The sequence below is a fragment of the Ornithorhynchus anatinus genome, chromosome 4 (assembly GCF_004115215.2).
Source record: "Ornithorhynchus anatinus isolate Pmale09 chromosome 4, mOrnAna1.pri.v4, whole genome shotgun sequence".
Classification (NCBI taxonomy): domain Eukaryota; kingdom Metazoa; phylum Chordata; class Mammalia; order Monotremata; family Ornithorhynchidae; genus Ornithorhynchus; species Ornithorhynchus anatinus.
In genome coordinates, this window is record NC_041731.1 from 15,927,539 (window position 1) to 15,953,195 (window position 25,657).

At 45.3% G+C, this 25,657-nt stretch overlaps 1 protein-coding gene across 1 annotated transcript; it reads left to right on the forward strand.

Annotated features, from left to right (window-relative positions):
- Positions 1-1,207: 1,207 nt before the first annotated feature.
- Positions 1,208-22,121, forward strand: SUN3 (Sad1 and UNC84 domain containing 3). Its single transcript, XM_007661665.3, has 11 exons — positions 1,208-1,295; positions 1,390-1,535; positions 3,472-3,527; positions 3,778-3,881; positions 7,631-7,671; positions 10,589-10,760; positions 12,526-12,610; positions 15,319-15,434; positions 15,803-15,970; positions 18,789-18,881; positions 21,802-22,121. Exons 2-11 carry the CDS (start codon positions 1,414-1,416, stop codon positions 21,919-21,921), a joined length of 1,077 nt encoding a protein of 358 aa, XP_007659855.1. The 5' UTR covers positions 1,208-1,295; positions 1,390-1,413; the 3' UTR covers positions 21,922-22,121.
- The last annotated feature ends 3,536 nt before the right edge of the window (positions 22,122-25,657 follow it).

Genomic DNA, 25,657 nt, shown 5'->3' on the forward strand with positions numbered 1-25,657 from the left:
CGCTACCCTCCTTGTTACGACCCAGCCCGCCCACCTCGCTCCTCTAATGGCAACCTTCTCACTGTGCCTCGATCTCGTCCATCTCGCCGCCGACTTCTCGTCCGCATCCTGCCTCTGGCCTGGATCGCCCTCCCTCTTCGTATCTGACAGGCAATTACTCTCCTCTCCTTCAAAGCCTTATTGAAGGCCCATCTCCTCCCAGAGGCCTTCCTTGACTTAGCCCTCTTTTCCCTTTCTTCCACTCCCTTCTGTGTCACCCTGACTTGCTCCTTTTATTCATCCCCCCCTCCCAGCTCCACAGCATTTATGTTCATATCTGTGGTTTATTTGTTTATATTACAGTCTCTCTCTCTCCCCCCTACATCGTAAGCTCGTTGTGGGAAGCGAAGGTGTCGGTTTATTGTTATACTCTAATAATAATAATAATGTTGGTATTTGTTAAGCGCTTACTATGTGCAGAGCACTGTTCTAAGCGCTGAGGTAGATACAGGGTAATCAGGTTGTCCCACATGAGGCTCACAGTTAATCCCCATTTTACAGATGAGGGAACTGAGGCCCAGAGAAGTAAAGTGACTTGCCCACAGTCAGACAGCTGACAAGTGGCAGAGCTGGGATACTCTCCCAAGTGCTTAATGCAGTGGTCTGCACACAGTAAGCGCTCAATGAATACGGTTGAATGACTGAATGCATTAATTTTCCTGGGCTACGGTTTCCTCCTCTCAAAAATGGAGAATCAATATCTGTTCTCCCTCTCCCTTGGGCCTGAGCTTAGGTGGCTGGGACTGCATTTAACCTGATTATCCTGTATCTACACCAGTGCTTAGTACAGTGCTTGGCACATAGGAAGCGCTTAACAAATACTAGTTATTGCTATTATTATAATATATTCATAATTGATATATAATAGCAATAACTTTAACCGGGTAGTCAGTGAGCCAAGTATTGTTAAAACTCAAAATACAAGTGCATTTGATTAAAAATTTTCAGCGTGAGGCTACATTTACCCTATACGGGCACCAATTGGCTTCATTTATTTCATCCTAGGTTTTTGCTTAACTCAAAGTAAAGTAAGAAAGTAGTTTCCATTTCAAATAAACTCTTGGCCGTCCTCGTGAAAGCGAAAGTACCCGTCAAGGAAAAAGTGGAGTCTGGGGAAAGTAGCTAGTTACTAGGCGGGGTGATGAGTTCTTGGTTCCATTATGATGTGTGATTGTGATGCGGCCGAAGGGGGAAGGGCAGCATGTCCGGTGAAGCCCAAGCTTGGATTTCTCCCATCTTTTCTCTCAGGGTAACAGGTACACTTTTTACCAACCGTTTCAGTTATGAATCACTTCAAGTTTTCTAGGTAATGGTTTAATAGAGCGCAAGTGACAAACTAAATTCTCCCAGTTCTGGTTACTCAGTGGGTGACAAATGAGTGCAAGGCTAAATCTGAGAAGAAATGCCAGGTTTTCGGGGATTCCCTCTGAAGAAGCCAAAAGTGGAACGAGCAGAGCTGACCAGCAGCCTGAAGTTCAAAATCTCAACCCACCACGGTAGGTGCCGATGTACTCCTTACTCAAAGGTTAGGTACCAAACTAGAAAATCCTGTTTTGCCAAATCACCGGGTCAGTATTGTCCTTCCCTTTAAAATGATGTTCTCCAAATGGAGTCGCGTGGCTGGATTCCAATAGCTGTTGCTTTTCTTCCTTCCTTTCCCCTCCCTGACCCTGGAGTCTACAAATGCGAACATCAGGATAACGGAACTCATAAAATCTTGGTGGGGGATCTGGCCTGAATCATCAAGATACGTTAGCCTGAGAATGCAAATGTGACTTTTCGAATTGTCCAAGTAATCAAAAGCAAAGGTAAATTCGGAAGCCTGGATGATCTGTTTATGGAGAGATAACTACTTTGGTTCTTCTCTGTTTGATGAATTGTGGAAAATGGGATCAATCAGGAAAAAATATTTATCGGGTCACCTACTGTGAATGTAGTGCGCTGGATGAGAAGGTCGTGGGGTTCCAGGCAGGAGGGGGAGTATGAGCAAGAAGCAAGAATGAGGCCCAGTGAATTAGAACTCTAAGAAACAGAGGAGCAGCGTGGCCTAACGGAAAGAGCAGGGACCCTGTCTGAGGACCTGGGTTCTAATCCTGACTCTGCCACTTGGCTGCTGTGTGACTTTGGTCAAGTCACTCAACTTCTCTGTACCTCAAGCGGCATGGCTTAGTGGATAGAGCATGGGCCTTGGAGTCGGAAGGTCTTGGGTTCTAATCCTGACCCCGCCTCTTGTCTGCTGTGTGGTCTTGGGCAAGTCGCTTCACTTCTTTCTGCCTCAGTTCCTTCAACTGTAAAACGGGGATTAGGACGATGAGGCCCATGCGGGAATGTCACTGCTTATTGTGTTGTGCTTTCCCAAGGATTTAGTACAGTGCTCTGCACACCGTAGGCACTCAATAAATACGATTGCACGAATGAATGATTGAATAATTGACAGGGACCGTGTCCAACCCGATTAGCTTGTATCCACCACAGCATTCAGTGCCTGGCACGTAGTATTAATGTGTAATAAATATGATAAATGGCAAGAAATACTATTGAATGAATGAACATAGTGCTTAACAAATAATTATTCATTAATAACAATAATGATAAAATGGGGATTAAGACGGAAAGCCTCACGTGGGACGTTGACTGTGTCCAACCTGATTATCTCGTATCTACCCTAGTGTTTAATACACTATCTCGAACATAGTACGCACTTAACAAATGCCTTTTTTTTTAAAAAAAAAAAAGAAGGAACATCCATGTCGAGATGCCCTGGAGCCAGGAGAAAATCCCCAATTTTCGGGATGTAGAGTGGCTGTAGCTAGTGATGTAAATTTGAGCATCGTCCATGTAGAGTTGGTAGCGAGAGCCGATGAGCTCCCCAAGGCCGAGAGTGTAGATTGAGAGTAGAAGATGAGCCGGGCCAGAGTCTCGAGGAACACCAGCAGTTACGATGTGTGAGATAGAGGAAGAGTTAGCAACGAGATGGAGAATGAGCGACTTGAGAGGGAGGAGGAGAGCCAGAAGAGGTCAGCGTCAAAGAAACCGAGGTTAGATAGTGTTTCCAGAAGAAGTGGGTGGGGTCCATAATCTCCAAGACCGCCGGGAGGTCAAGGAACACCGAGGCAGAGTAAAGTTCATTAGATTTGGCTAAGAGGAGGTCATCAGTGCAGCTGAGTGCGGGCCACGGGCCCAACTGTAGAGGGTCAAGCAAGGAGCCGGAGGAGAGAAAGAGGAGGCGGCAGACATCGACAAGCCATTTGAGAAGTTTGGACAGGAATAGTTTGAGAGAGATGAGGAGGAAGCTGGAGGATGCAGCTTTTAGCTGCAGTGTTTTAGCTTTGCTTATTCGAAATTTGGTGAGCCAAGTCCCTAGAGGGAATTGTTACTCAATTTAGTAAGTTTCTGAATAATTATTTTACGTCGTTCGGCTTTATTCTTCAGGAAAATCTGGAAGATCATCACAACTGTGGTACTCCTACTGATTCTACTTCTTTCAGGTAATTTTTTATGGCATTTGTCCGTCATCATCGATCGTATTTATTGAGCGCTTATTGTGTGCAGAGCACAGTACTAACCACTTGGGAGAGTACAATATAAGAGTTAGTAGACACATTTCCTATCCCCAGTAAGCTTACCTTCCACCTATGTAATCGGTCTTCAACCCACTAAATCGTAAACAAAATTTAAAAATTGTTCAAAGATGTATAACCTTTCAGTTAAGGGATTAATTGTTGTTTTCTCTGACAGGATTTTACAACAAGGAGTGGCTCAAAGAAACAAGAATTTCACAGAATACTCTGGAACTCTATGATGTTCTTGCAGACTACGGCTTTAAACTGTACCAAAACCAGGTGATATTCACACTGTAACCCTAAATTTCTAATTTTAGAATCACGTGTGCTTTAGGGTGATACATAAGAGAAAGCGCTTAGTATAGTGCTCTGCACACAGTAAGCGCTCAATAAATAACGGCTGAATGAATCAATCTCCTCCCTGCTTTCAAAATCTAGCTCTGCTACCTGTTCCTCTGATCCCACCCCCTCTCACCTACAAACAGTTGCTTCTACCCTTCTTCCCTCCCTAACCGCCATCTTCAATTGTTCACTCTTTGAGAGTTCTTTTCCCTCTGCCTTGAAAAATTCTTTACTCCCCCTATGAAAACTAAGGCTGCCAGCCATCCCACCGTGCCTTCCATTTCCCCGCTCCCTTTCCTGTCCAAACTCCCGGAATGAGTAAGACACATCCATTGCCTGTACTTCCTCTCTTCCAACACCCTTCTTGACCCTCTAAAATCTCGTTTCTGCCTCTGGTAATCCGTTAGGACTTCTCTCTCCGAGGTTACCAATGACGTCCTCCTCGCCAAAGCTAAAGTTATCTTGAGTCCTCTCAGCGTCCTTTAAATTCAGTAGGCCATTCCTTCCTGTTAACACTAATCTCGGTCCCTTCAACATAATTCTCTCTTGGTTTTCAGTCTCCTTTCCCAACTCCTCTTCCACCTCTCACCCCTTAACAATGGGTATCCCTCAGCGTGCTCTTCCGGATCCCCTATCGTTTTCACTTTATACTCCCCCGGGAATCTCATCCGTTAACCATCTCTTTGGGAATGACTCTTCAGTCAATCAATCAATAACATTTATTTAGTGCTCAGTGTGTGTAAAGCACCATACTTTACATAAGTACTAGGGAGTGTACACTATAACAGAGTTGGTAGACGTGTCCTCTGTCCAAAGCAATTATGGTCTAGAGGGTAAATCAAGATAAATCAATCTCACCGGCTCGGATCTCTCTCCCCATCTGTAGCCTCACATTTCTCCATGCCTTCGAGACATCTCTAAATGGATACTCTTCCAGAACATGAAGGTCAAATGTCAAAATCTCCCCATCCTCTCCTCTAGCTGACTTTGCCCTCATGGGTGACAGCACCATCCTCCTTCCGAAGCTTACAACCTAGGCATTATCCGTGATCTTTCACTCGCAGTTCTCACACGCAGACCGTTGTTAAAGTTTATTAGTTCCCCTATAAAGCATTTCCCAGAAGCCCTACTTCCTCTCCATACAAAAGACCATTAGCCTGGTCCAGGAGTTCCTCATATCCTTATTTGACATTCATATCAGCCTCCCCACGGCCTCCCTGCTTCCAGCCTTGATCCTATCCGATCCATTCATCGCTCTGCCGCTCAGATCATGTTTTTAAAACATCATTCGACACATCTCTGCCTGCTCCTCAAACACTTCCAGTTGTTATTCATTCATCTCCACATCAGACATCATCCTTTAAGGCAGTCATCAATTCTCCTTTTACCTCTCCACGCTCTTCTCCCATTACGTGCCAGCTCACACTCTCCATTCCTTTCACGTCACCTTGTAACTGTGACCGCACACCATTTAATTTCCTGAATTATGCTACTGTCAAAAAGGAGGCAGGCACAGGAAGGAGCTGTCAGGTGACTATAGCTGGCAGTTTGGGTTATCCATCAGATGGTCCTTCGTTCTCTTTTAGAGGTGAGCATAACTATATTTCCTCTACACATGCAGCTAAAGTGTTAGGAACTTATTAATAAGTATAACAGCAATAATAATTAAAATAGTGGTATTCGTTAAGCATTTTTACATTCCAAGCACTGTAATAATAATTGAAGTATTTGTTAAGCACGTCCTAAGTCCTAGGCACTGTAATAATAGTTGTGGGGTTTTTTATGGTATTTGTTAGCACTTATTATGTGTCAAGCACTGCTCTAAGGGCTGCGGTAGATAAAATACAGTCAGGTTGGTATTCATTAAGTGCTGATTATGTGCCAAGCACTGTACTTAGCATTAGGGTTAGACAAAATCAGGTCAGACATAGTTCCTGTCCCACATGGGGCTCTCAATTCAAGCAGGAAGAGAATAGATCTTTAATCCTCATTATATAGATGAGGTAACTGAGGCCCAGAGAAGTTAAGTGATTTGCCCGAAGTCACAGAGCAGGCAAGCGGCAGAGCAGGGATTAGAACCCCTGTCCTCTGACTCTCAGGACTATGATCTTGCCACTAGGCTACCCTCTTCCCTCCTCCATCCAGATATAAAGCAGGCTGGAAGGGAGAGTGTGGGAAGATGTAGAAAGGAGTGTCTTTTCCCTTTACACTCTTAGGAGAAGGCGTGCTTGGCAACCTCACACACCCTATGCTGTGTGACCTTGGGCAAGGCACTTAATTTCTGCCTCTGTTCCCTAATCTGTAAAATGGGGATTAAGACTGTGACCCCTATGTGGGACAGGACCTGATTCAAACCTGCTTAGCTTGTATCTACCCCAGGGCTTAGTACAGTACCTGGCACCTAGTAAGGGCTTAATAAATATCATTAATTTAAAAAAAACCCAACCCTGAAAAGGCAGAAGTGAGTCCCAACCTTTCCACTCTCCCTTTCCTGTTTCCAAACAATCCATCATTTGTATTCATTGAGCATTTATTCTGTAGAAGAGCACTCTACTAAGCACTTGGAAAAATACAGGACAAAGGAGTTGGTAGGCATAATCCCAACCTCCCCCGCCAAAATCTCTGACGGTACCATTCAGTGATGAGTTTTTGCTTTACTCCATTTTCCAAAAAGAAAATTTACACTGTTCCTAATTTAGTAAAATATTTTCCAGGAGCAAAGTATTTATTAATCCAAATGGGACATTGAGTTGCCATCTGCTAAAAGATCAATCAAATTTGGGAGAGAGTTCATTTCAGAGATACTTTTTAATGTTGGTATTTGTTAAGCGCTTACTATGTGCCGAGCACTGTTCTAAGCGCTGGGGTAGACATAGGGGAATCAGGTTGTCCCACGTGGGGCTCACAGTCTTAATCCCCATTTTACAGATGAGGGAACTGAGGCACAGAGAAGTTAAGTGACTTGCCCACAATCACACAGCCGCCAAGTGGCAGAGCTGGGATTCGAACTCATGAGCCCTGACTCCAAAGCCCATGCTCTTTCCACTGAACCACGCTGCTTTTTACTCATTCTTAGTGCACCCAAGGAAAGGGACCAGCAGACGAGGGGAAGGGAATGTGTGAATAAAGAAAGCATAAAGGAACAGACAAAAATGGATTCCCTGCACCATATTTTCTAGTGAAATCCACCACCTAGTGATGAGGTTTATAACTAAATATTCATCCCCGCTTGGCTTAGTCTCCGACGAGCAACCAGCTTCCCACCAGTCACCTGTTCTGAGGGGGCAGAGGAGCGTACCCCTCTCCAGCTGCGAGAGAGGGTTAGGGACAAAGGAAGTTGTGGCCAGATTGCTTGCTGCTACTTCTCCCAGCTCTGCCTCCGCTGCTGCGGTCAGCTTAATGATATTCCAAAGGAGAGAGTAAGAGGCATCAGTCAATGGTATTTCCGGAGTTCTCACTATGTGCAGAGCATTGTACTAAGAACTTGGGGGAGTACGAGTCAACAGACGTAGCAGACAGGTTCCCTGCCCATAACGAGCTCACGGTCAAGAGGAGGAGGCAGGCACATAATGTCTGCCGTGTTTTCGCTCTTTGGTAGCTTCGTAGGAAAAGGCATTCGTTTTGGATGAGCAGTTTTCTGAAAGGGCAGAACTTAGAATTTCTGCTTTGCTACTCTCTTCCTGTAGGTCAGAGGTCGAGATTCGAAAGGACATCAGGAGCGCCTAAGGCAAGTAATATTTTCCTGACCTGATTATGACTCCTTGCTTTGTTAAAGGGCTCTGTCTTTTTTGTCACTCGAAATAAATATATAGTTTTAATGATGAAACACCGGTACTAAACCCTCATACCTTTATCTAAACCAAAATATATCTCGGCCATCTCTCCTTATGTTCTCCATGTAAAGATACCAGACTTTAAAAAGACAAAGAAGGTTTTGATCTCCAAACTTTTGGTATTTTTCTGCTCAATTCAATTGAATTTACAGATAAGCTCGGTGGTGGTGTGGGAATGTTTCATACACATTAAGTTTATGATCATTTAAATGGCAATGCTAAACCCTCAGATTTCCTGAAGAGCTAGCATTTTTTGCATTGATAGATTTATAAACAAGTATAGACGATCTGACTAGGTAACAGCACAGAATGAGAATTAGATTCCTTCATAATTGTAACAGCCTGCAGTATTGACCAACTTTTAGTCAAAGAATATGAGAATTGATATTAATAATGACAATAATAATAATGGTGCTATTTGTTAAGCATTTACTATGTGGCAATCACTGGGGTAGATACTATATAAGCAGATCAGATACAGCCTGATCATAAGTCCATTGAATATGTTTATTGAATAGGTCTGTGAAAATACTAGTTATTATTACGATATTTGCTAAGTGCTTACTATGTACTTGGCACCGTACTAAACACTGGGGTGGATTAAAACAAGTCGGATTGGACCCAATCCCTGTCCCATGTGGAGATCACAGTCTCAATCCCCATTTTACAGGTGAGGTAACTTAGGCACAGAGAAATGAAGTGATTTGCCCAAAGTGACACGACAGACAAATGGCAGAGCCAGGATTAGAACCCATGGCATTCTGACTCCTAGGCCCGTGCTCTATCCACTACACCATGCTGCTTCTCATAATCTATTTGCTTATGAATAATAATAATAACAATGATGACTTTGCAAAAGTCAAGCCCTGTTCTTAGCCCTGGGGCAGATACAAGTTAATCAGGTTAGACACAGTCCCTGTCCCATATGGGGCTCACAGTTTAAGCAAATGGGAAAATTGATACTGAATCCCAATTTTACAGTTGAGGAGCCTGAGGCACACAGAAGTTAGTGACTTGCTCAAGGTCAAACAACTGGCAAATGGCAGAGTTGGGATTAGAATCTAGGTCCACTGACTCTCAGGCCCATGTTCTCTCTAGCCACGCTGCTTCTTTGATTTTGATGTGAGTTTTTTATGTATCATCTCTCAGTTTGATAAATATTCCCACTTAAACAATGAAGAAAAAAGAGCCACCTGAAGAGAACTACTCTCCCCAAAGTTATACACTCTCTACATCTCCATGTGTGGAAGTAAACTCTCCAAGGCACCACTCCAGACAATACTTTAGAGTAGCTTTACCTTCTACTTAGAAGGCTTGTGACCGTTCTTTATCATCATTCAAGAACATATTTGGCATTTATCCATGGTATGCCACTAACCCATCTTTTTTTTATTAATATAGTGTCTCTTTTAGATAGGTTCAGGCTTGAAAATCAAGGAAATATGTCTACATTTACATCAATCGTATTTATTGAGTCTATGTGCAGAGCATCCAATTCAACTACAATTCAATCAAACTTATTGAGCATTTACTGTGTGCAGAGCACTGCACTAAGCACTAGGGAGAGTACAATACAACAATAAACAGACACATTCCCTGCCCAAAACGAATTTACAGTCTAGAGGAAGGGGAGACAGAGGGGCTGGGAGGGGGAAGAACAAAAGGAGCAAATCAGGGTGACGCAGAAAGGAGTGGGAGAAGAGGAAAGGGGGCTTAGGGAAGGCCTTTTGGAGGAGATGGGGGAGAGCTTCTGTCGGAATCGAGGAGGGAGGGCGTTCCAGGCCAGAGGCAGGATGTGGGCGAGATGTCGGTGGCGAGATGGACGAGACCGAGTCACAGTGAGAAGGTTAGCGTTAGAGGAGTGAACTGTGGGGGTTGGGTTGTAGTAGGAGATAGTGAGGTGAGATAGGAGGGAGCAAGATCACTGTGTATTAACCACTTGGGAGAATATAATACAGAAGAATTACCAAATACCTTCCCTGCCCCTAATGAGCTCACAGTTTAGGGGATGAGAATGTATATACAGACACCCCCCCTCCGGCCCACATGTGCACGTGTATATACGTGCATGGGCATATGTGTGTGTGTGTGTGTTTATACATATATATGACGCTATAGAAGAGGAGACCTTATCCCTGAGTGCTACCCTGACTGAAGCGTCTATGATCGACACTCCACTGTCCACTGCGTGAATCTATCCTTGTTGCACTAATGAGTTCTGCGAGATCTCCTTCTGTTTCCAGGTCGATTCTTGGTAGTCGGTTATGGTTTAGTATTTACAATTTGTTTAGTTTTTACAACGTGCCAAGCTCGGTGTTAAACACTGGGGAAGTTCCAAACACTAAAGATGAGCCAGAATCCAAACCTCCAGCCTGGTGTTTTGACAACAGAATCCCTCCGACCTTCCACCTCTATGATGCGCTCTTCGACATCATGCTTCGTTAAGTCTTCAAAGGATGGATCCCATCTTCCCTCCCTGCTCTGTTTCAGCTTTCTGTCCGGCAGCTGCAGGGGTTTTCTTCTCCCGCCCCTTATTCTCGGGCGCCTATCCGCCCAGCCGCAAATGCTGCCTCAGGACTGGTCAGCGGCCGGCCATTTCAAGGCATCGCCATCTTCCTCTGCCAGATGATGCTGGGTCTGACCGGTAGAAGATGTTCTAGAAGCTGGGTGCGTCTCCTGCAGTAGGCCCGGCCTCACGGCTCTGTAGCCGGTTGGATCTCCGACTTGGACTTTAGCTTGGTTCCCCATTGTCACCCCAAACCCAGAAACCCGGACGCTCACACCCCTCACCTCTCCCCTTCTTTCACCTAGGATGGGCACTGTCGACTTGAAGAATAATCTCCGTGAAATTCTAGCCCTCAAAGAACAGATAAATACACTGAAGGCCGAGCTCAACCACGCGATGAAGGAAATAAACAACTTTAGCCTGCATGCTGACGGAGATGTTCGGGAAGGTCAAGGAAGAGAAACCGTGTCAGATAAGGTAAGAAAGCATTCTTGCAGTCCTCTAGGTTGTAAACTCGTTGCCAGCAGCAAATGTGTCTACGAACTCTGTTGTATTGACTCTCCCAAGAGCTTAGTACCCAGTAGGCCCTCAATAAATACCACCGACAAAAGGGTTGGGCCTGGAGCCATTCGTGATTTCACTTTACCAGAATTCCCTCTCGCCACGTCTCTTCCATGAGTTTTGAGGTTGAAATCATTGTGTAAATCATACTTGTCAAGGCCTTTTAAACCTTTTCACCTTTCTCCATTCAAACAAGCTTGGCTTGCCTTGTTATATCCCCAGGGGCTCATGGAATAGAGGATTTCTCAGGACAGGGTGACTGTTCCCTTTATGTCTAAGGGCAGGACAACAGAGAAGCTGTGTGACCTAATGGATAGAACATGGGCCTGGGAGTCAGAAGGACCTGGGTTCTAATCTTGGCTCCGTGACGTGTCTGCTTGTCCACTTGACCTTGGACAAGTGGCTTAACTTCTCTGTTCCTCAGTTACCTCATCTGTAAAGTGAGAATGAAGACTGTAAACCCTATTGTGGGACAGGATGTTTGTTGTGTTGGTATTTGTTTGTTGGTATTTGCTAAGTGTTTACTATGTGCAGAGCACTGTTCTAAGCGCTGGGGGAGATATAGGGTGATCAGGTTGTCCCACGTGGGCTCACAGTTTTAATCCCCATTTTACAGATGAGGGAACTGAGGCCCAGAGAAGTGAAGTGACTTGCCCACAGACACCCAGCTGACAAATAGCAGAGCCGGGATTAGAACCCATGACCTCTGATTCCCAAGCCCAGGCTCTTTCCCCTGAGCCACACTGTTCAGTGCTTGTCTTGTTCCAAGCATTGGTCTAAGCTATGGGGTAGATAAAAGGTAACCAGTTGGACACAGTCCCCCGTCCCACCCGGTGCTCACAGTCTCAGGAGAAGGGAGAACAAATATTGAATTCCCATTTTACAGAGAAGGAAACTGAGGCCCAGAGAAGATAAGTGATTTGCCCAAGGTCACACAGCAATGATCTGGGTTCTAATCCCAGCTTTGCCACTTGTCTGCTGTGCTCTCCCAAGCACTTAGGACAGTGCTGACTGTGTGCAAAGCACTGTACTAAGCACTTGGGAGAGTACAGTACAACAACAAATTGATGCATTCCTTGCCCCCATTGAGCAAATGCTCTAAGTACTTGGAAGAGTGCTCAATAAATGCCACTCAATGATTGATGGAAAAAAGTGGTTAGAGTCCTGAGGATGGGGGGGGTTCATTTTTTATTAATGGTATTTTTAGGTGCTTACTGTTTTTCAGGCACTGTATGAAGCTCTGGGGTAGATACAAGATAATCTGGTTGAACACATTCCGTGCCCCCATGGGGCTCCCAGTCTTAATCCCCATTTGACAGATGAGGTAACTGTGGCATAGAGACGTTTAAGTGACTTTCCCAGGGTTACAGGGTAGCCAAGTGGCAGAACAAGACTAGAACTCAGGTCTTCTGGCCCCAAGGCCCGTGCTTTTTCCACTAGGCCGCTCTGCTTCTATGGGCTACTGGAAGGAAAAGTGAGATATTGGAAAAACTCCCTAACCAGGAGGATGGACAGCAAGGAGGGAAACGATCATATTTCCTCTGAACTCAAGGTCACTGTTGGACTCAGAATCCTGGGCAAGATGAACCACTGGTCTGAGTCAGTAAAACACTTTTTTATTTTCTTAGCTTCTTATAACTTTCTCTGGGGTAGTTTTATATGTTTTTTCTTCCCGTCAAAGGAAATGTCAAAGATGGTCAACTATGTACTGAAAAAGCTGAGGGAAGATCAAGTTGAAATGGCGGACTACGCCTTAAAATCGGCCGGTGAGTATTAGGCTTGAATACCTTGAGTTGAGGTACAAGAATATAAAGAGATGAAGTCGAGTCAGCACTTCTGGCCCCAGTCACAGTGCCTGGAAAATGCTCCGGTTTCCAGAATTGCACGCGATGGTAAAAACTTAAAACCTTATTTTAAGAAGTGCATGTGGATAACCAGGAAGGAAGAGAACAGAAAGGGGGTCATCTGACTTCTCTTTAGGTCAAAATCTTTAGAAGACCAGATATTGTGAAACATTTAAAGTGTTCTACTCAATATACCCTCTGGACTGTGAGCTTATCGTGTACTCTCTCAACCCCTGAGTACAGAGTTCTGCATGTAGTTAAGCACTCAGTACCACTGATCAAATATTCTCTGTACCAATAAGGGGTATAACAGTGGAAATGCCCCACTGTCACGCTTGCAATTGGTGAAATTATTTAAGTTAAAATCAGGAGCAATGACAGATGATTGCCATCAGTGTACTGATCCTTGAGATTTTTAAGAAAGATTTTCAGAGAACGAGCAAAAGACGAAAGGCTGCCTTTCCAGAGGGTGACTAAACTGTGACAAAGCAAGCTTCTCCACCATCCCCCCTTTCAGAGCAAGGATGTTACTTGCCTCAGAACCTTTCAAGGGGTACCCCCTGGAGGACCCCCTAGGGTTGGACCAGAGGTGGCCCAGAGATGGAACGGGCTCTCCTCATGGCCTAAAGAGATGCGTTGACAGAAAGAAACAGAAAGAGAGCCCAAAATAGTGATGGTATAAACACTGATGGTCTTAAACTGGGGCAGGGGAAAGCATACGCCGTTAAGAATGTTACGTGGTGGACTATTTTCCAAAAATAGGCTGGTCTTCCAGGGAGCAAGGTCAGGATCACTGAATTTCTACCTTTATTCTGTTCTCTTCTTCCTCTAGATTGTAAGCTCACTGTGGGCAGGGAACACGTCTCAACAGAGTCGTACTGTACGACTCTGTTGTACTGTCCCAAGTGTTCAGTATAGTCCTCTGCACGCAGTAAGCACTCAATAAGTATCATGAGTTGTTGGATTCTCCCCGGTTTTCTCCTCTTTTTCTTCCTCTGCAGAAAGCTCCCCTCCATAAAGATATGCGTTTAGATGAGTTGGGGTGATATGGGGGGCACCTTTCCCTTTGGAGAGTTTCCCAGCCTAACACACTTTGAGTTTAGTGCCACAGCTTAATGTTAGTTTGCCACTGTTTATGTGTCATATCAACCTCTCCATCCTTTGGAAGAGGTCCTTTATGGCCCGAAAAGTCCTTCCAGTTAATCCAGAGGCAGCAGCATGGTCTAGCGGATCACCCGATTTTTCATTTTGAGAATAGGGGCAGAACTTCGAGCGGGCAGATAATTGGGAGCAGAAATCTGAATGGACAGGGTGGGAAAATGTGTGAGTGAAGAAAGCCAAAGAGCAGGGGAATGGAGAAGAGAAGAATAAAGAAGAGAGGAGAGAAATATTAAGGGAAAGGGGGAGAAGGGAAGAGGAAGCGGTCGCAACCAAAGGAGGTGCTCCCCGAAACTGGTTGCTGCCGGAAGCTAGGCACGAACAGGGCAGGGGGTGAGGGGTTCTCCGGCCCCTGTCCACACCCTCGTGAGGAGGAGTTTCCACTCGCTTTCCTCATCTGCTCTGTCCTGGCCCCTCAAGGGATACAGAGGGATAGGGACGGGGGCAGAGTTCCAGACCTCCTGAGAGGAGTAGAAACTAGGGGTATCCTCTCAATCATCTTCCTCCTCTTTCCACCATCTTAGAGCCACCATCTTGGTCCCTTGGTTCCATCTGATCTTTTGCAGCTCGAAGGGGCAGGGCAGAGTGACAGGTGCTCATCCTGCCCCCACATCTGGGGGACAAAAGTTCCCCTCCGGGTCAACTCCATAGGAGCAGTGTACCCTTCACCCCCATGGGGACGGAGCCTAGGTGAGGAATCCGAGCTCTTCTGAATTTTCTGGAGGAAATTCAGCCTTACAGCAGGGTCATCAAACTGTAGGAATCACCTAGCACAACCTCTACCCTAAACGTTATATTTTCCATTATTCCTTCTTTTTCCCACTTCCTCCATTCAGTCAGATATCGAAATCGTCCAAGTGGTGGGTTTTTGTTGTACTCCAAGTTTCACCCAAACTCGAGGGGTTTGAGTCACTCTTTCTGACAGCCTGTTGGAAGAGTCACAAAGAGTGGGATGGAAATAGAGAGAACCTTTAGAATGGAATGAATAAGCCATAAAATTGATATTTAAAATCGATCAGGGAGGCAATACCATTTAATGAATTGTTTGCTGAAGACCTTAGTAACCCTCACATTAATTTGTTTGCTAGTCATGCAATCCACAGTGTTCTTTGGATTCTCCTGGGGAACGAATCCCTTACCTCCTAGTTCTATTCTTGTAGATGAAATATTTTCCTTCATTAGCCACAAATCACATTCCTCATTCGCTAATTAGCACTCGCAAGTCCACCCTCGGGGTTTTCCAAGTTTTCCACATTCCAGAATTTGAGATCGTGCTTAAGACGATGAAAGAGTAAAGGGTAAATGGTAGTCAGGATAAGAAATTAGAACATCCCTGTAGTTTTCTGACCTGAGATTGCGAATTGCCTCAGTGGCATCTTTTTTCTATCCTACCATTAGAAAAAGAGGGGTTTTTTTTAACTCTCTGAAAAGCATTCTTCTCATCTCAAAAACACATATTTTTAAAATTTCAGGAGCCTCCATTGTTGAAGCGGGAACCTCTGAGAACTACAAAAATGAGAAAGCCAAGCTATATTGGTATGGGCTAGGATTCCTAAATTATGAAATGCCTCCTGATGTCATTCTTCAGGTAAAGACGTAAATAACCGCAGCTTATCTCTGATTCCCCTTTTAGGAATTTGTCCTGGTTTTACGTGATTTTTGAATCTTCCCTTCTCTTTCTGAAGGAGACCCAAGCAGAAAGACATTTTGGACTTTGACAATGTCCATTACGGAATGACCGTCAACCATTTCTAATTACTGCTTCTGGTTATTTTAAAGTCTTCATTCCCATCTATCGCATTTTGACTTTCACGATCTCCAACCTCTTCTGGGGTGTCCATTCAATCGTCTTTATGGAGCGCATACCGTGTGCAAGGCACTGTGTACTAAGCGCTTGTTCTGAGCGGGATCTCCAGGGTGAAAAATCGGACTGACCTGTGGCTCTTGTGTCTGCAGCCGGCTGTGCATCCTGGGAACTGCTGGGCATTTCCAGGTCCTCAGGGTCACGCCATAATCAAGCTGGCCAGGAAGGTCATCCCAAAGGCGGTTACTCTGGAACACATCTCGGAGAGGATCTCTCCTTCGGGGAACATCACCAGCGCTCCCAAGGACTTTTCTATCTACGTGAGCAACTTTCCTGATTTCTGACGGAGAGGAAACGGGGAAGAGGGAGGAGGATCAGACCGTTCTCTCCCAGGCAGAACTTTTTCAGCCGTGGACACGGTGCCACGATGCTGGGAGAAAAAAACACGCACCGCCGTTATTATTCTGATTCTTTTCTCGAAATGAGATTTCTCTGCTTGTGGGCTCCTGTGGGCCTGAATTTACTAAGAGAGTTAGATTTACTTTGGAGAAGTCCATTAGAGTGATGTAGGACTCTTATGGCTTCAATGTAATTTGGAACACATGCTGAGTTTGTATCTACCCCAGTGCTTAGTACTGTGCCTGATACATAGTAAGGTCATACCGAATATCATAAAAAAATACAGGCTACAGGAGAAACATGTCCATTTTAGACTTTGCCACTATCAGTCATCTCAAGTTGGAGCCTTTCCTCCAACTGAATTTTCCATGTAGAAAGAGGGGCAATAATTCTCATTTAATAATAATAATGGTATTTGTTAAGCACTTACTTAACAGTGTCAGCACTGTTTAAGCGCTGCGGGGGAAAAAAGGTAATCAGGTTGTCCCATGTGGGGCTCACAGTCTTAATCCCCATTTTACAGATGAGGTAACTGAGGCACAGAGACGTTAAGGGACTTGCCCAAAGTCACACAGCTGACAAGTGGTAGATCTAGAATTAGAACCCATGAGCTCTGACTCCCAAGCCCGTGCTCTTTCCACTAAGTCATGCTGCTTGCCAGTGCTCTTCAGCCTTCATGAAATGCACATTTACACCAATGCAAATCATTGTTGTTCCTATCATTCTTTTTTCTCTCTTTTTTCTACAAGAATCCCAAGACGCGTAGGCCATTGACCTGGATTATAAAGTAGCTACATCATTTATTAAGGGCTTACTATGTGCAGAGCACTGTACTAAGCACTGGAATTTGTAAATATCGAAAGACTGCAGAGAGGTACCTTGAGGCTGGAGACGGACTGGTCTACATGAAGTGAACGTGTTTTGAGGAGAGAAGACTTCTGGAAAATGTTGCTGTGGTTTGGGCCATTTCTTCTGCCCATTCCTTAGGGGCCTGGGTCAGACCTCAGAGTTCAGGGAGGTAGATAGCAAGGGAAGGGATTTCAGGGACACCAGCAACCTCGGCAACAACCATTAATTAATTTAATAAATTAAAATATGCGTTAAGCGCTTACTGTTTGTCAAGCACTGTACCAAGTGCTGGGGTAGATACAAGATAATCAGGTCCCACATGGGGCCCCCAGCCTAAGTAGGAGGGAGAACAAGTATTGAATCCTTATTTTGCAGATGAGGGAAGTGAGGCCCAGAGAAGTTAAGTGACTTCCCCAAGGTCACCCAGAAAACAGGTGGCGGATCCAGGTTTAGAACCCAACATCTCTTTCTCCCAGGCCCATGCTCTTTCCACTAGGAAAAACTGTTTCCCTACTAAACAGGCGCCCGGGCCAATTCAGAGCCCCACAGAAATCAAGACTAAATGTACTAGTTCCTAGTCATTCATTCATTCAATCGTATTTATTGAGCACTTACTGTATGCAGAGCACTGTACTAAGCACTTGGAGAGTAAAATAGAACAGTAGACAGACACAGTCCCTGCCCACATGAACTTACAGTCTAGAGGGGGAGACCGACATTAAGATTAGACTGTAAGCCCGTGATTAGAGTGTAAGCCTGTCAAAGGGCAGGGACTGTCTCTATCTGTTGCCGATTTGTACATTCCAAGAGCTTAGTACAGTGCTCTGCACATAGTAAGCGCTCAATAAATACTTTTGAATGAATATACATAAATTACAGATATGCACATATGTCCCCCTCCATTCATTTAAAAATGACCCTATTAATGTTCGCTCCACTAGGAAATATGCACAATCCATTCATTTTTTTTTTTACTTTGCAATTTACGTTCAAGTTTTCTTGTCCAGTGTCAATCAGTCAATTGTATTTACCGAGAATGAAAATCGAGCGCTTACTGAGTGCAGAACGCTCTGCTAACCCTTGGGAGAGTACAGTATGACAAAGTTGGTAGACATGTTGCCTGCCCATAATGAACTTCCAGTCTTGAGGGGGAGACAGACATTAACGTAAATAAATAAATTGATTTACAGATATGTACAGAGGTGCTGTAGGGCTGAAAGAGGGTAGGGTGAATTAAGGGTGGAAATTCTAGTGCAAGGGTGACACAGAAGGGAGTGGGAGAGGAGGAAATGAAGGGTTAGTCAGGAAAGGCCTGTTCGAGGAGATGTGCTTGTAATAGACGTGTTCATTTTACTTTCACACTTCTGAAATCGCACTCCAAAGCACTTATCGCAGTGGAAAGAGCCTGGGTTTGGGAGTCAGCGGTCATGGGTTCGAATCCCAGCTCTGCCACTTGTCAGCTGTGTGACCTTGGGCAAGTCACTTAACTTCTCTGTGCCTCAGTTACCTCATCTGTAAAATGGGGATTAACTGTGAGCCTCACGTGGGACAACCTGATGACCCTGTATCTCCCCCAGCGCTTAGAACAGTGCTCTGCACATAGTAAGCGCTTAACAAATACCAACATTATTATTATCATTAACCAATCAGTCAAACAGTGATATTTATTGAGTGCATACCGTGTGCAGAGAATTGTGCTAAGCACTTAGGAGAGTACAATGCAATAGAGTTTGTAGACCTATTCCCCTCCCACAAGGAGCTATGCCACTTAATTTGATGAACCTTATCGATGCTCAACGAATATTCAGAGAATCTTTACTGTAATGCTGGAAGAGCTTTGATTAATTTAAGCAAGATCTTAGACTTTATCGTGTTTGTCTTTTTCTCTAGGGACTCCGAGATGAGTGCGAAGGAGAAGGAATTTTCCTGGGTCAGTTCATGTATGACAAAACAGGAACTGCTGTTCAAACTTTTCACCTCAAGGTACCGAAGTGCCTGGGAAAAGATATTTAAATAGATTTCATGCTGGATCCAGGGGAATGTTTTCGTTTCCTTTAGACTGAGGAATTGTGCAGAACTAGTCTATCTGTTAAGTGTTTCGTATGTGCCAGGTTTTGGAGTATATACACTATGCTCAGTTCAAACAATCTCTATCCCCATTATACAGATGAGGAAACTGAGGCATAGGTAAGCTAAATGACTTGCCCAGGGTCACAGAGCAGGCAAGTGGCAGAGTCCGGATCAGCACCCTGGAGTCCTGACTCCCTGTCTCATGCCGACGGGATATGCTGTTTCTCGAGTTTTAATTCTGCAAATCCAACTGAAAACCTGACATTCGAGCTGGTTTAGCATGCCGATTTCACAGGGTAGCCCAAGAGTGAATGGACATGTTCCATTTCCCTCGATTCTTTCTCCTGAAATCCACTGAATATATTATATAGATTATATTCAATAATTCATTTATTTATAGTAGTGTCTGTCTCTCCCTGTAGACTGTAAGCTCACTGTAAGCGTGTGCCTACCAACTCTGTAGCATTGTACTCTCCCAAGCATTTAGTACAGATTGATTGATCCCACTAACGATGAAACCTTATTGCATATTTATGTATGCTGTGGGCCTGAAAAGGTCAATGTGTGACTGTCGCTCCATTCCACCAGTTCACCTCCTCAACGGTAGAACTACGATCGAAAGATCATAATCACGTTCTTGCCCTCTGTCCAAGATCACCTCCTCGTTTGAGAAACAGGTGGTTCCACCCGGTCGCGTGGGCAGGAAATGTCTCTGATTTTGTTAATTATTGTACCCTCCCAAGCGCTTTGCACACGGTAAGCGATCAATAAATACGATCGAATGAATGAATAAATGGCTCATCAGTGATGCTGAGGTAGGGCGAAATGGGTCCACTTCCCTTCTCGAGCGATGGGTAAAAGGCCCTGCTTTAGTGTGCTAAGGCTGTTCCTTGGTCTCCCTTGGAATCTCACCACTGGTCACTCGAATGTCCCAGCTTGATTGTCAGGTCATGACACGGGCTTTTGAACACCAGCAGTTCGTTGTAATCATAAACGGGTCACTGGAGAAGATTCTAGTCACTGTCCACGTCCTCGTAATCGATATCGACGCTATTGATAATGTCAAGACCTTGGCGGGGTTCCTCATTCTCCGTTATGTTAACAGTGAACCCTTGATGGTTTGGAGGGTGTTTACTTATTCACCGGTTGTATTGCTGCATCGGGCTTGAGCAGATGAGCTCGTTAAGCAGACAGAACCTCAGTAATTGGGACATCTATCAAAACCCGCTTCCCGGTGACATCGCAATCCATGAAATATCATCCAGGTTGGGTGACCTACTTCCTCCTCTTGGAGGGACAGTGGGGAAAAGAGGAACAGAAGTTGATCACTAGGGGAGAAGGGATGGGGAGAGGGAGATTGGGGGCGGCGAAGAGGAGCGAACAATCCAGTGGAGAAATTTATATAGTGGAAACCTAGAGGAGAAGAGGAAAGAGGGCAGGGAAGAAAGGAGAGACAAGAGGGCACTGGAGTCTGTGTCTCTTTTACCGAATGCTCTCAAGAGCAGAACACCATGCTCCACATAGAGTGGCGTTCAGTGAATGACTCAACTTACCCTGCCTGCTGCATCATCTCCTCCTCCTCCTCTTCCTCTGCGGCTGCCGCTCTGGTCTCCGCGAGGTCGGGCTAAGGGTTCTTCTGACCCCAGACCCCGTGAGGACAAGCAATCGTTGACCACTGTGGAGAAGGGTTTTTCACTCCCCTCGCTGGCCCAGTGCCGCTGCCCGCAACGGGCCCGCTGATTCCGTAATGAGCCAAGTGGTTCCCCGGTTAGCCCTGCCGTGGCGGGCAGCCACGGGGCTCCAGGGCCGGGGACAATGGCCGCCACCGTGAAGCAACGTGGCGTCGCGGATGGAGCACGGGCCTGGGAGTCAGAAGGCCGGGGATTCTAATCCCGGCTTTGCCACTTGTCTGGCGGTGACCTTGAGGAAATCGCTTCACTTCTCTGTGCCTCAGTTATCTCATCTGTAAAATGGGGATTGAGACTGTGAGCCCCATGTGGGGCATGGACTGTTTCCAACCTGATTTGCTTGTATCCACCCCAGCACTTAAAACAGTGCCTGGCACATAGTAAGTGCTTAATAAATACCACTATCATTATTACTGTAATTATTATTACCACTGGACTAGTCCCCCAGCCTGGAAGATGAGGACAGCCAGAACCCTGTAGGTGCCGGAACTGGTTGGAGGCCTCGTCTTACCTGCGTGAACGCCGGCCCCTATCCGGCTTCGGGACCTGGTGGGCAGGGATCATTCCGACCGACTCATTTTCTCTTAATGATTTTTGTTAAGCGCTTACTATGCGCCAGGAGCTGTACTAAGCGTCGGGGTAGCTTCTGAAACTTGTTGCAGTGGGAAATAGAGGCAGAGAAAGTAAAAGAGTGATCAAGGTGAAAAATAAAGCATGATGATAGCAGTGAATCAAATGCCCTTTGCTTGATACTATCAAGCAGTCAATCAGTGATATTTATCGAGCACCCACTAGGTGCAGAGCACTGTACTAAGCTCTGGGAAAGTACAAAATAATAGAGTCGATAGACTGGTTCAACTACTAGAAAAATTCAAGGAAAATCTTTTTAAAAAATTAAGAGTGTCAATTGGAACATTTGAAATTCCGATTTCTAATCTCCGTCGTTTTTACTGACACCTTACGTAACCTTGGGAAAATCTCTTCACTTCTCTTTGCCTTTTGTTTCCCGTCCGTAAAAAGGTGGTTTTTAAAAAAGTACTCGAGTAGCAAAGCATCGGAGTAAGCTTAATTAGTTGATATGTAGTCGTCTGGGGACTCTCGAGAGGCTTGAAAAGCATTAATATGCATTTCTCCCTGTCTTTCAGGTTGAAGTTTCTGAATTCTTATCATGTGTGAAATTGAAAATCCTCACCAACTGGGGACATCCCAAATTCACTTGCGTGTATCGATTCAGGGTACACGGCAACCCAGAAAGCAACATGTAAAGTCCGCTCTGATGAAGCGAGCGTCCTCGGAATTGCAAACAGCCTTCCAGATCAGGCACCTGCAGCCATCAGATGTCCATCGGTGAAACAACAGCCATATTACAGCACCCCTAAAAGTGTAGTGGAAAAAGGAAGCTAAGATAATGGCTCGGATTTGCACTTTTAAAATTAAACGGCTGTTGCTTGTAAAGAAAGAGAAACGGGTGTATGTTTTTAGTTGGTTACATGCTTTGATTTTGGTTTTCCTCAAGAAAATGTTTTAAAATTTTGAAATCAATTAATCCAACAATCAGTTGTATTTACCGAGCACTTATTGTGTGCACTCTATGAAGTTCTTGGGAAAGTACAAGAGAATCCATACTCTCCAGGTAGATTTCAGTCTAGAGGGGAAACAGACATTAAAATGAATTATAGACGGGGGAATTGGACTAATATTCCTGTCGGGCTTGGGGTAGAGTGAGTATCCAAATGCTTAAGGTCTAGAGAGCCAAGTGCCTGTATGACCCTGAAGGAGGGCAGAGCTAAGCAGCTCCCCCTCCCCTCCCCATTGCCCCGACTCGCTCCCTTTGCTCTACCCCGCCTCCCCGCCCCAAAGCACTTGTGCGTTTACGTACGTATCTGTGATAATTCTATTTATTTATATTAATGCCTGTTTAATAATGTTGGTATCTGTCAAGCGCTTACTATGTGCAGAGCACTGTTCTAAGCGCTGGGGTATACGGGGTAATCAGGTTGTCCCACATGAGGCTCACAGTCTTAATCCCCATTTTACAGATGAGAGAACTGAGGCCCAGAGAAGTGAAGTGACTTTCCCACAGTCACACAGCTGACAAGCGGTTTTGATGTGTATATATCTGTAATTCTATCTATTTATAGCGATGCTTGTTTTGATGTCTGTCTCCCCCCTTCTAGACTGTAAGCCCGTTGTGGGCCGGGACAGACTACTGCTGAATTGTATGTTCCAAGCGCTTCGTACAGGGCTCTGCACACAGTAAGCGTTCAATAGATATGATTGAATGAATGAACAGGATGGGGGAAATGAAGGTTTAGTCAGGGAAATACTTGCCCCTCTTTTCTTCCCTCCCCAATCACCCTCTTCAGCAGTTTGCTCCCCGGTGGCTTCTTCTCCACTGCTTCAAACACGCCCATGTCTCCCCTATCCCTAAAAAACCCTCCCTTGACTCCATGACTCCTTCTTACCATTCCTCTCCAAAGTCTTTGAGCGAGTTGCCTACTCCCACCATCTTAAGTTCCTCTCCTCCAGGTCTCTCCTTGACCCCTTCGAATCTGGCTTCCATCCCTTTCACTCCACAGAAATTGCCCTCCCCAAGGTCCCACATCCATAAGAGAAGCAGCGTGGCTCAGTGGAAAGAACGAGGGCTGGGGATTCAGAGGTCATGGGTTCAAATCCCGGCTCCGCCGCTTGTCAGCTGTGTGACTTTGGGCAAGTCACTTAACTTCTCTGTGCCTCGGTTACCTCAACTGTAAAAAATGGGGATGAAGACTGTGAGACTCACGTGGGACAATCTGATTACCCTGTTTTCTTCCCTCCCTGATCACCATCTTCAGCAGTTTGCTCCCCGGTGGCTTCTTCCCCGCTGCTTTCAAACCCGCCCATGTCTCCCCTATCCCCAAAAGACCCTCCCTTGACTTCATGACTCCTTACCATTCCTCTCCAAATTCTTTGAGTTGAGTTGCAGTGCTCTGCATACAGTAAGTGCTTAATAAATACGACTGAATGAATAAAATCTGACGGCCTCTACTCCACCCAAATCTTACCCCAGCGTTCGGCACATAGTAAGCGCTTAACAAATCCCAGCATTATCATATCGAACAAAAACTCCTCAGCACTGGCTTTAAAGCAGTCCACCGCTTTGCTCCCTCCTACCTCACTTCTCTCCCAACTCAGCCCACACACATCGCTTCTCTAGCGCTCACCTTCTCACCTTGCCTCCGCCTCACCTGTCTCACCTCCGACCCCCGGCCCACGTCCTACCTCTGTCCCGGATCGCCCTCCCTCCTCACATCTGACAATGACTCCCTCTCTTCAAAGCCTTATTGAAGGCCCATCTCCTCCAAGAGGCCTTCCCGGATTAAGCCCCACTTTTCCTCGTCTCCCACCCCCTTCTGCGTCGTCCCGACTTACTCCCTTTGCTCTTCCCCCAAATCCCCACCCAACACGTGTGCATCTGTAAGTTTGTTTATTTGTATTCATGTCTGTCTCCTCCTCTCTAGACTGTGAGCTTGTTGCCGGCAAGGAACGTCGCTGTTTGTTGTGGCGTTGTACTTTCCCAAGCGCTTAGTACAGTGCTCCACACACAATAAGTGCTTAATAAATACGATTGAATGAATTTCATTCATTCATTCATTCATTCATTAGTATCGTTTCATTGAATGAATGAAATCCGACGGCCTCTACTCCATCCTAATCCTCCTCTGTGTTTCCCTTTATGTCGAACGAACATAAACATTGGATGTCGGATGTCACCAACCGGGGACGTCATTTACGTTTCTGTCATCGGAGGTAACATTCATTTCCTTTTTCAATCCGCCTCTGCATTAAAGCAGAAAAGCAGAAGGATTAACTTCACCTCTCTGATTTAACCAACTACCTCTAAGGCAGGCAGATTTCTCTCTGCCTGGGGAATTCTCCAACTTCATTAACTACTAGCAACCGCTCCGCAAATAGTTGCTGCTTGCCCAGACCCTAGAGAATAAATGTCAGAGCAAAACACAGAAGGCGTAGCAAAAACGGCGTTGTTATTTAATAGCCGTTCCAGCCCTTTCTGCATAAATATCTTCCTCGGTTTAATGACTTTGGACTCAACTAGCTATTCGTAATTCGACATCCTAATGTCAAAACCACATGTGACCGGCCAGAAGGTTCTACGCTATAGAAGTTATATATCTCTCAGCCTGAGAATCAAAGGCCAATATTAGGAAATTTTATTCCATAATAAACAGATGTGTTATTCTCCAGATCCTTCTGTGATTCAGTAATTACTCCACGTTGTTGATAGTTTTTTAATCCGAAAGTGTATTTACCATTAACTTCACTGAAACAAGTCACTCGCTTTAGTAACGATTTAAAAATGTTAAAAACAAAAGCATACAGTATAACTGTATATGTTGCAAAAGACATTTAGTCTCTCACATCACTTGAAATAAGAAATGTTAAAAAAACCATCGAAGAGTCCTTTGCTTCCCGTCGAAAGGATCCAGTGGAAAATTTAACGCAGGGTGAGAATTATACTTGCTAAATACGCTTCGGATTTTCCACGGTTTTCACGGACCGGACACTACTGTTTTTTACGATGACCGTACTCTACATTTTGGCGAACCGTGAGACCGAATCATCAATCGGGAACCGAGGCACGGAGACAGCAGACTTGCCTCCGGAGGCGAAGCGGGCCAACTGATATTCTCACGATCAGTGTCCCGGCTCTGGAATTTTCCCAAGTGTGCAAGAGACTCCAGAAAGCAATAGAGACCGGCGGGGGCAAGGGAGTGGGGACGGTGGGGAGGTCTTCGCTTCTGGAAAGACGAATGATACAGGATCCCTTGGGAGACGCCCGTGGGAAGTGAAGCGGACGTGGATTTCCAGTCTAGCGGTTTCTCCGAACCCTCCCCGGGAATCTTCACGCCAAGCCAAGAAGGCCCGGCTGGAGGATTCTCAGACTTCCAGAGTCCAGTCTGGCAATTTGGGGGAAGATGAACGGAGGCTCTGTTAAGGTCG

Coding starts and splice junctions, on each gene's coding strand:
- SUN3 (XM_007661665.3), top strand. CDS start 1,414: ATGAGTGCAAGGCTAAATCTGAGAAGAAATGCCAGGTTTTCGGGGATT. Junction 1,536..3,471: donor CAAAATCTCAACCCACCACG/GTAGGTGCCGAT, acceptor TTTATTCTTCAG/GAAAATCTGGAAGATCATCA. Junction 7,672..10,588: donor GGACATCAGGAGCGCCTAAG/GCAAGTAATATT, acceptor TCTTTCACCTAG/GATGGGCACTGTCGACTTGA.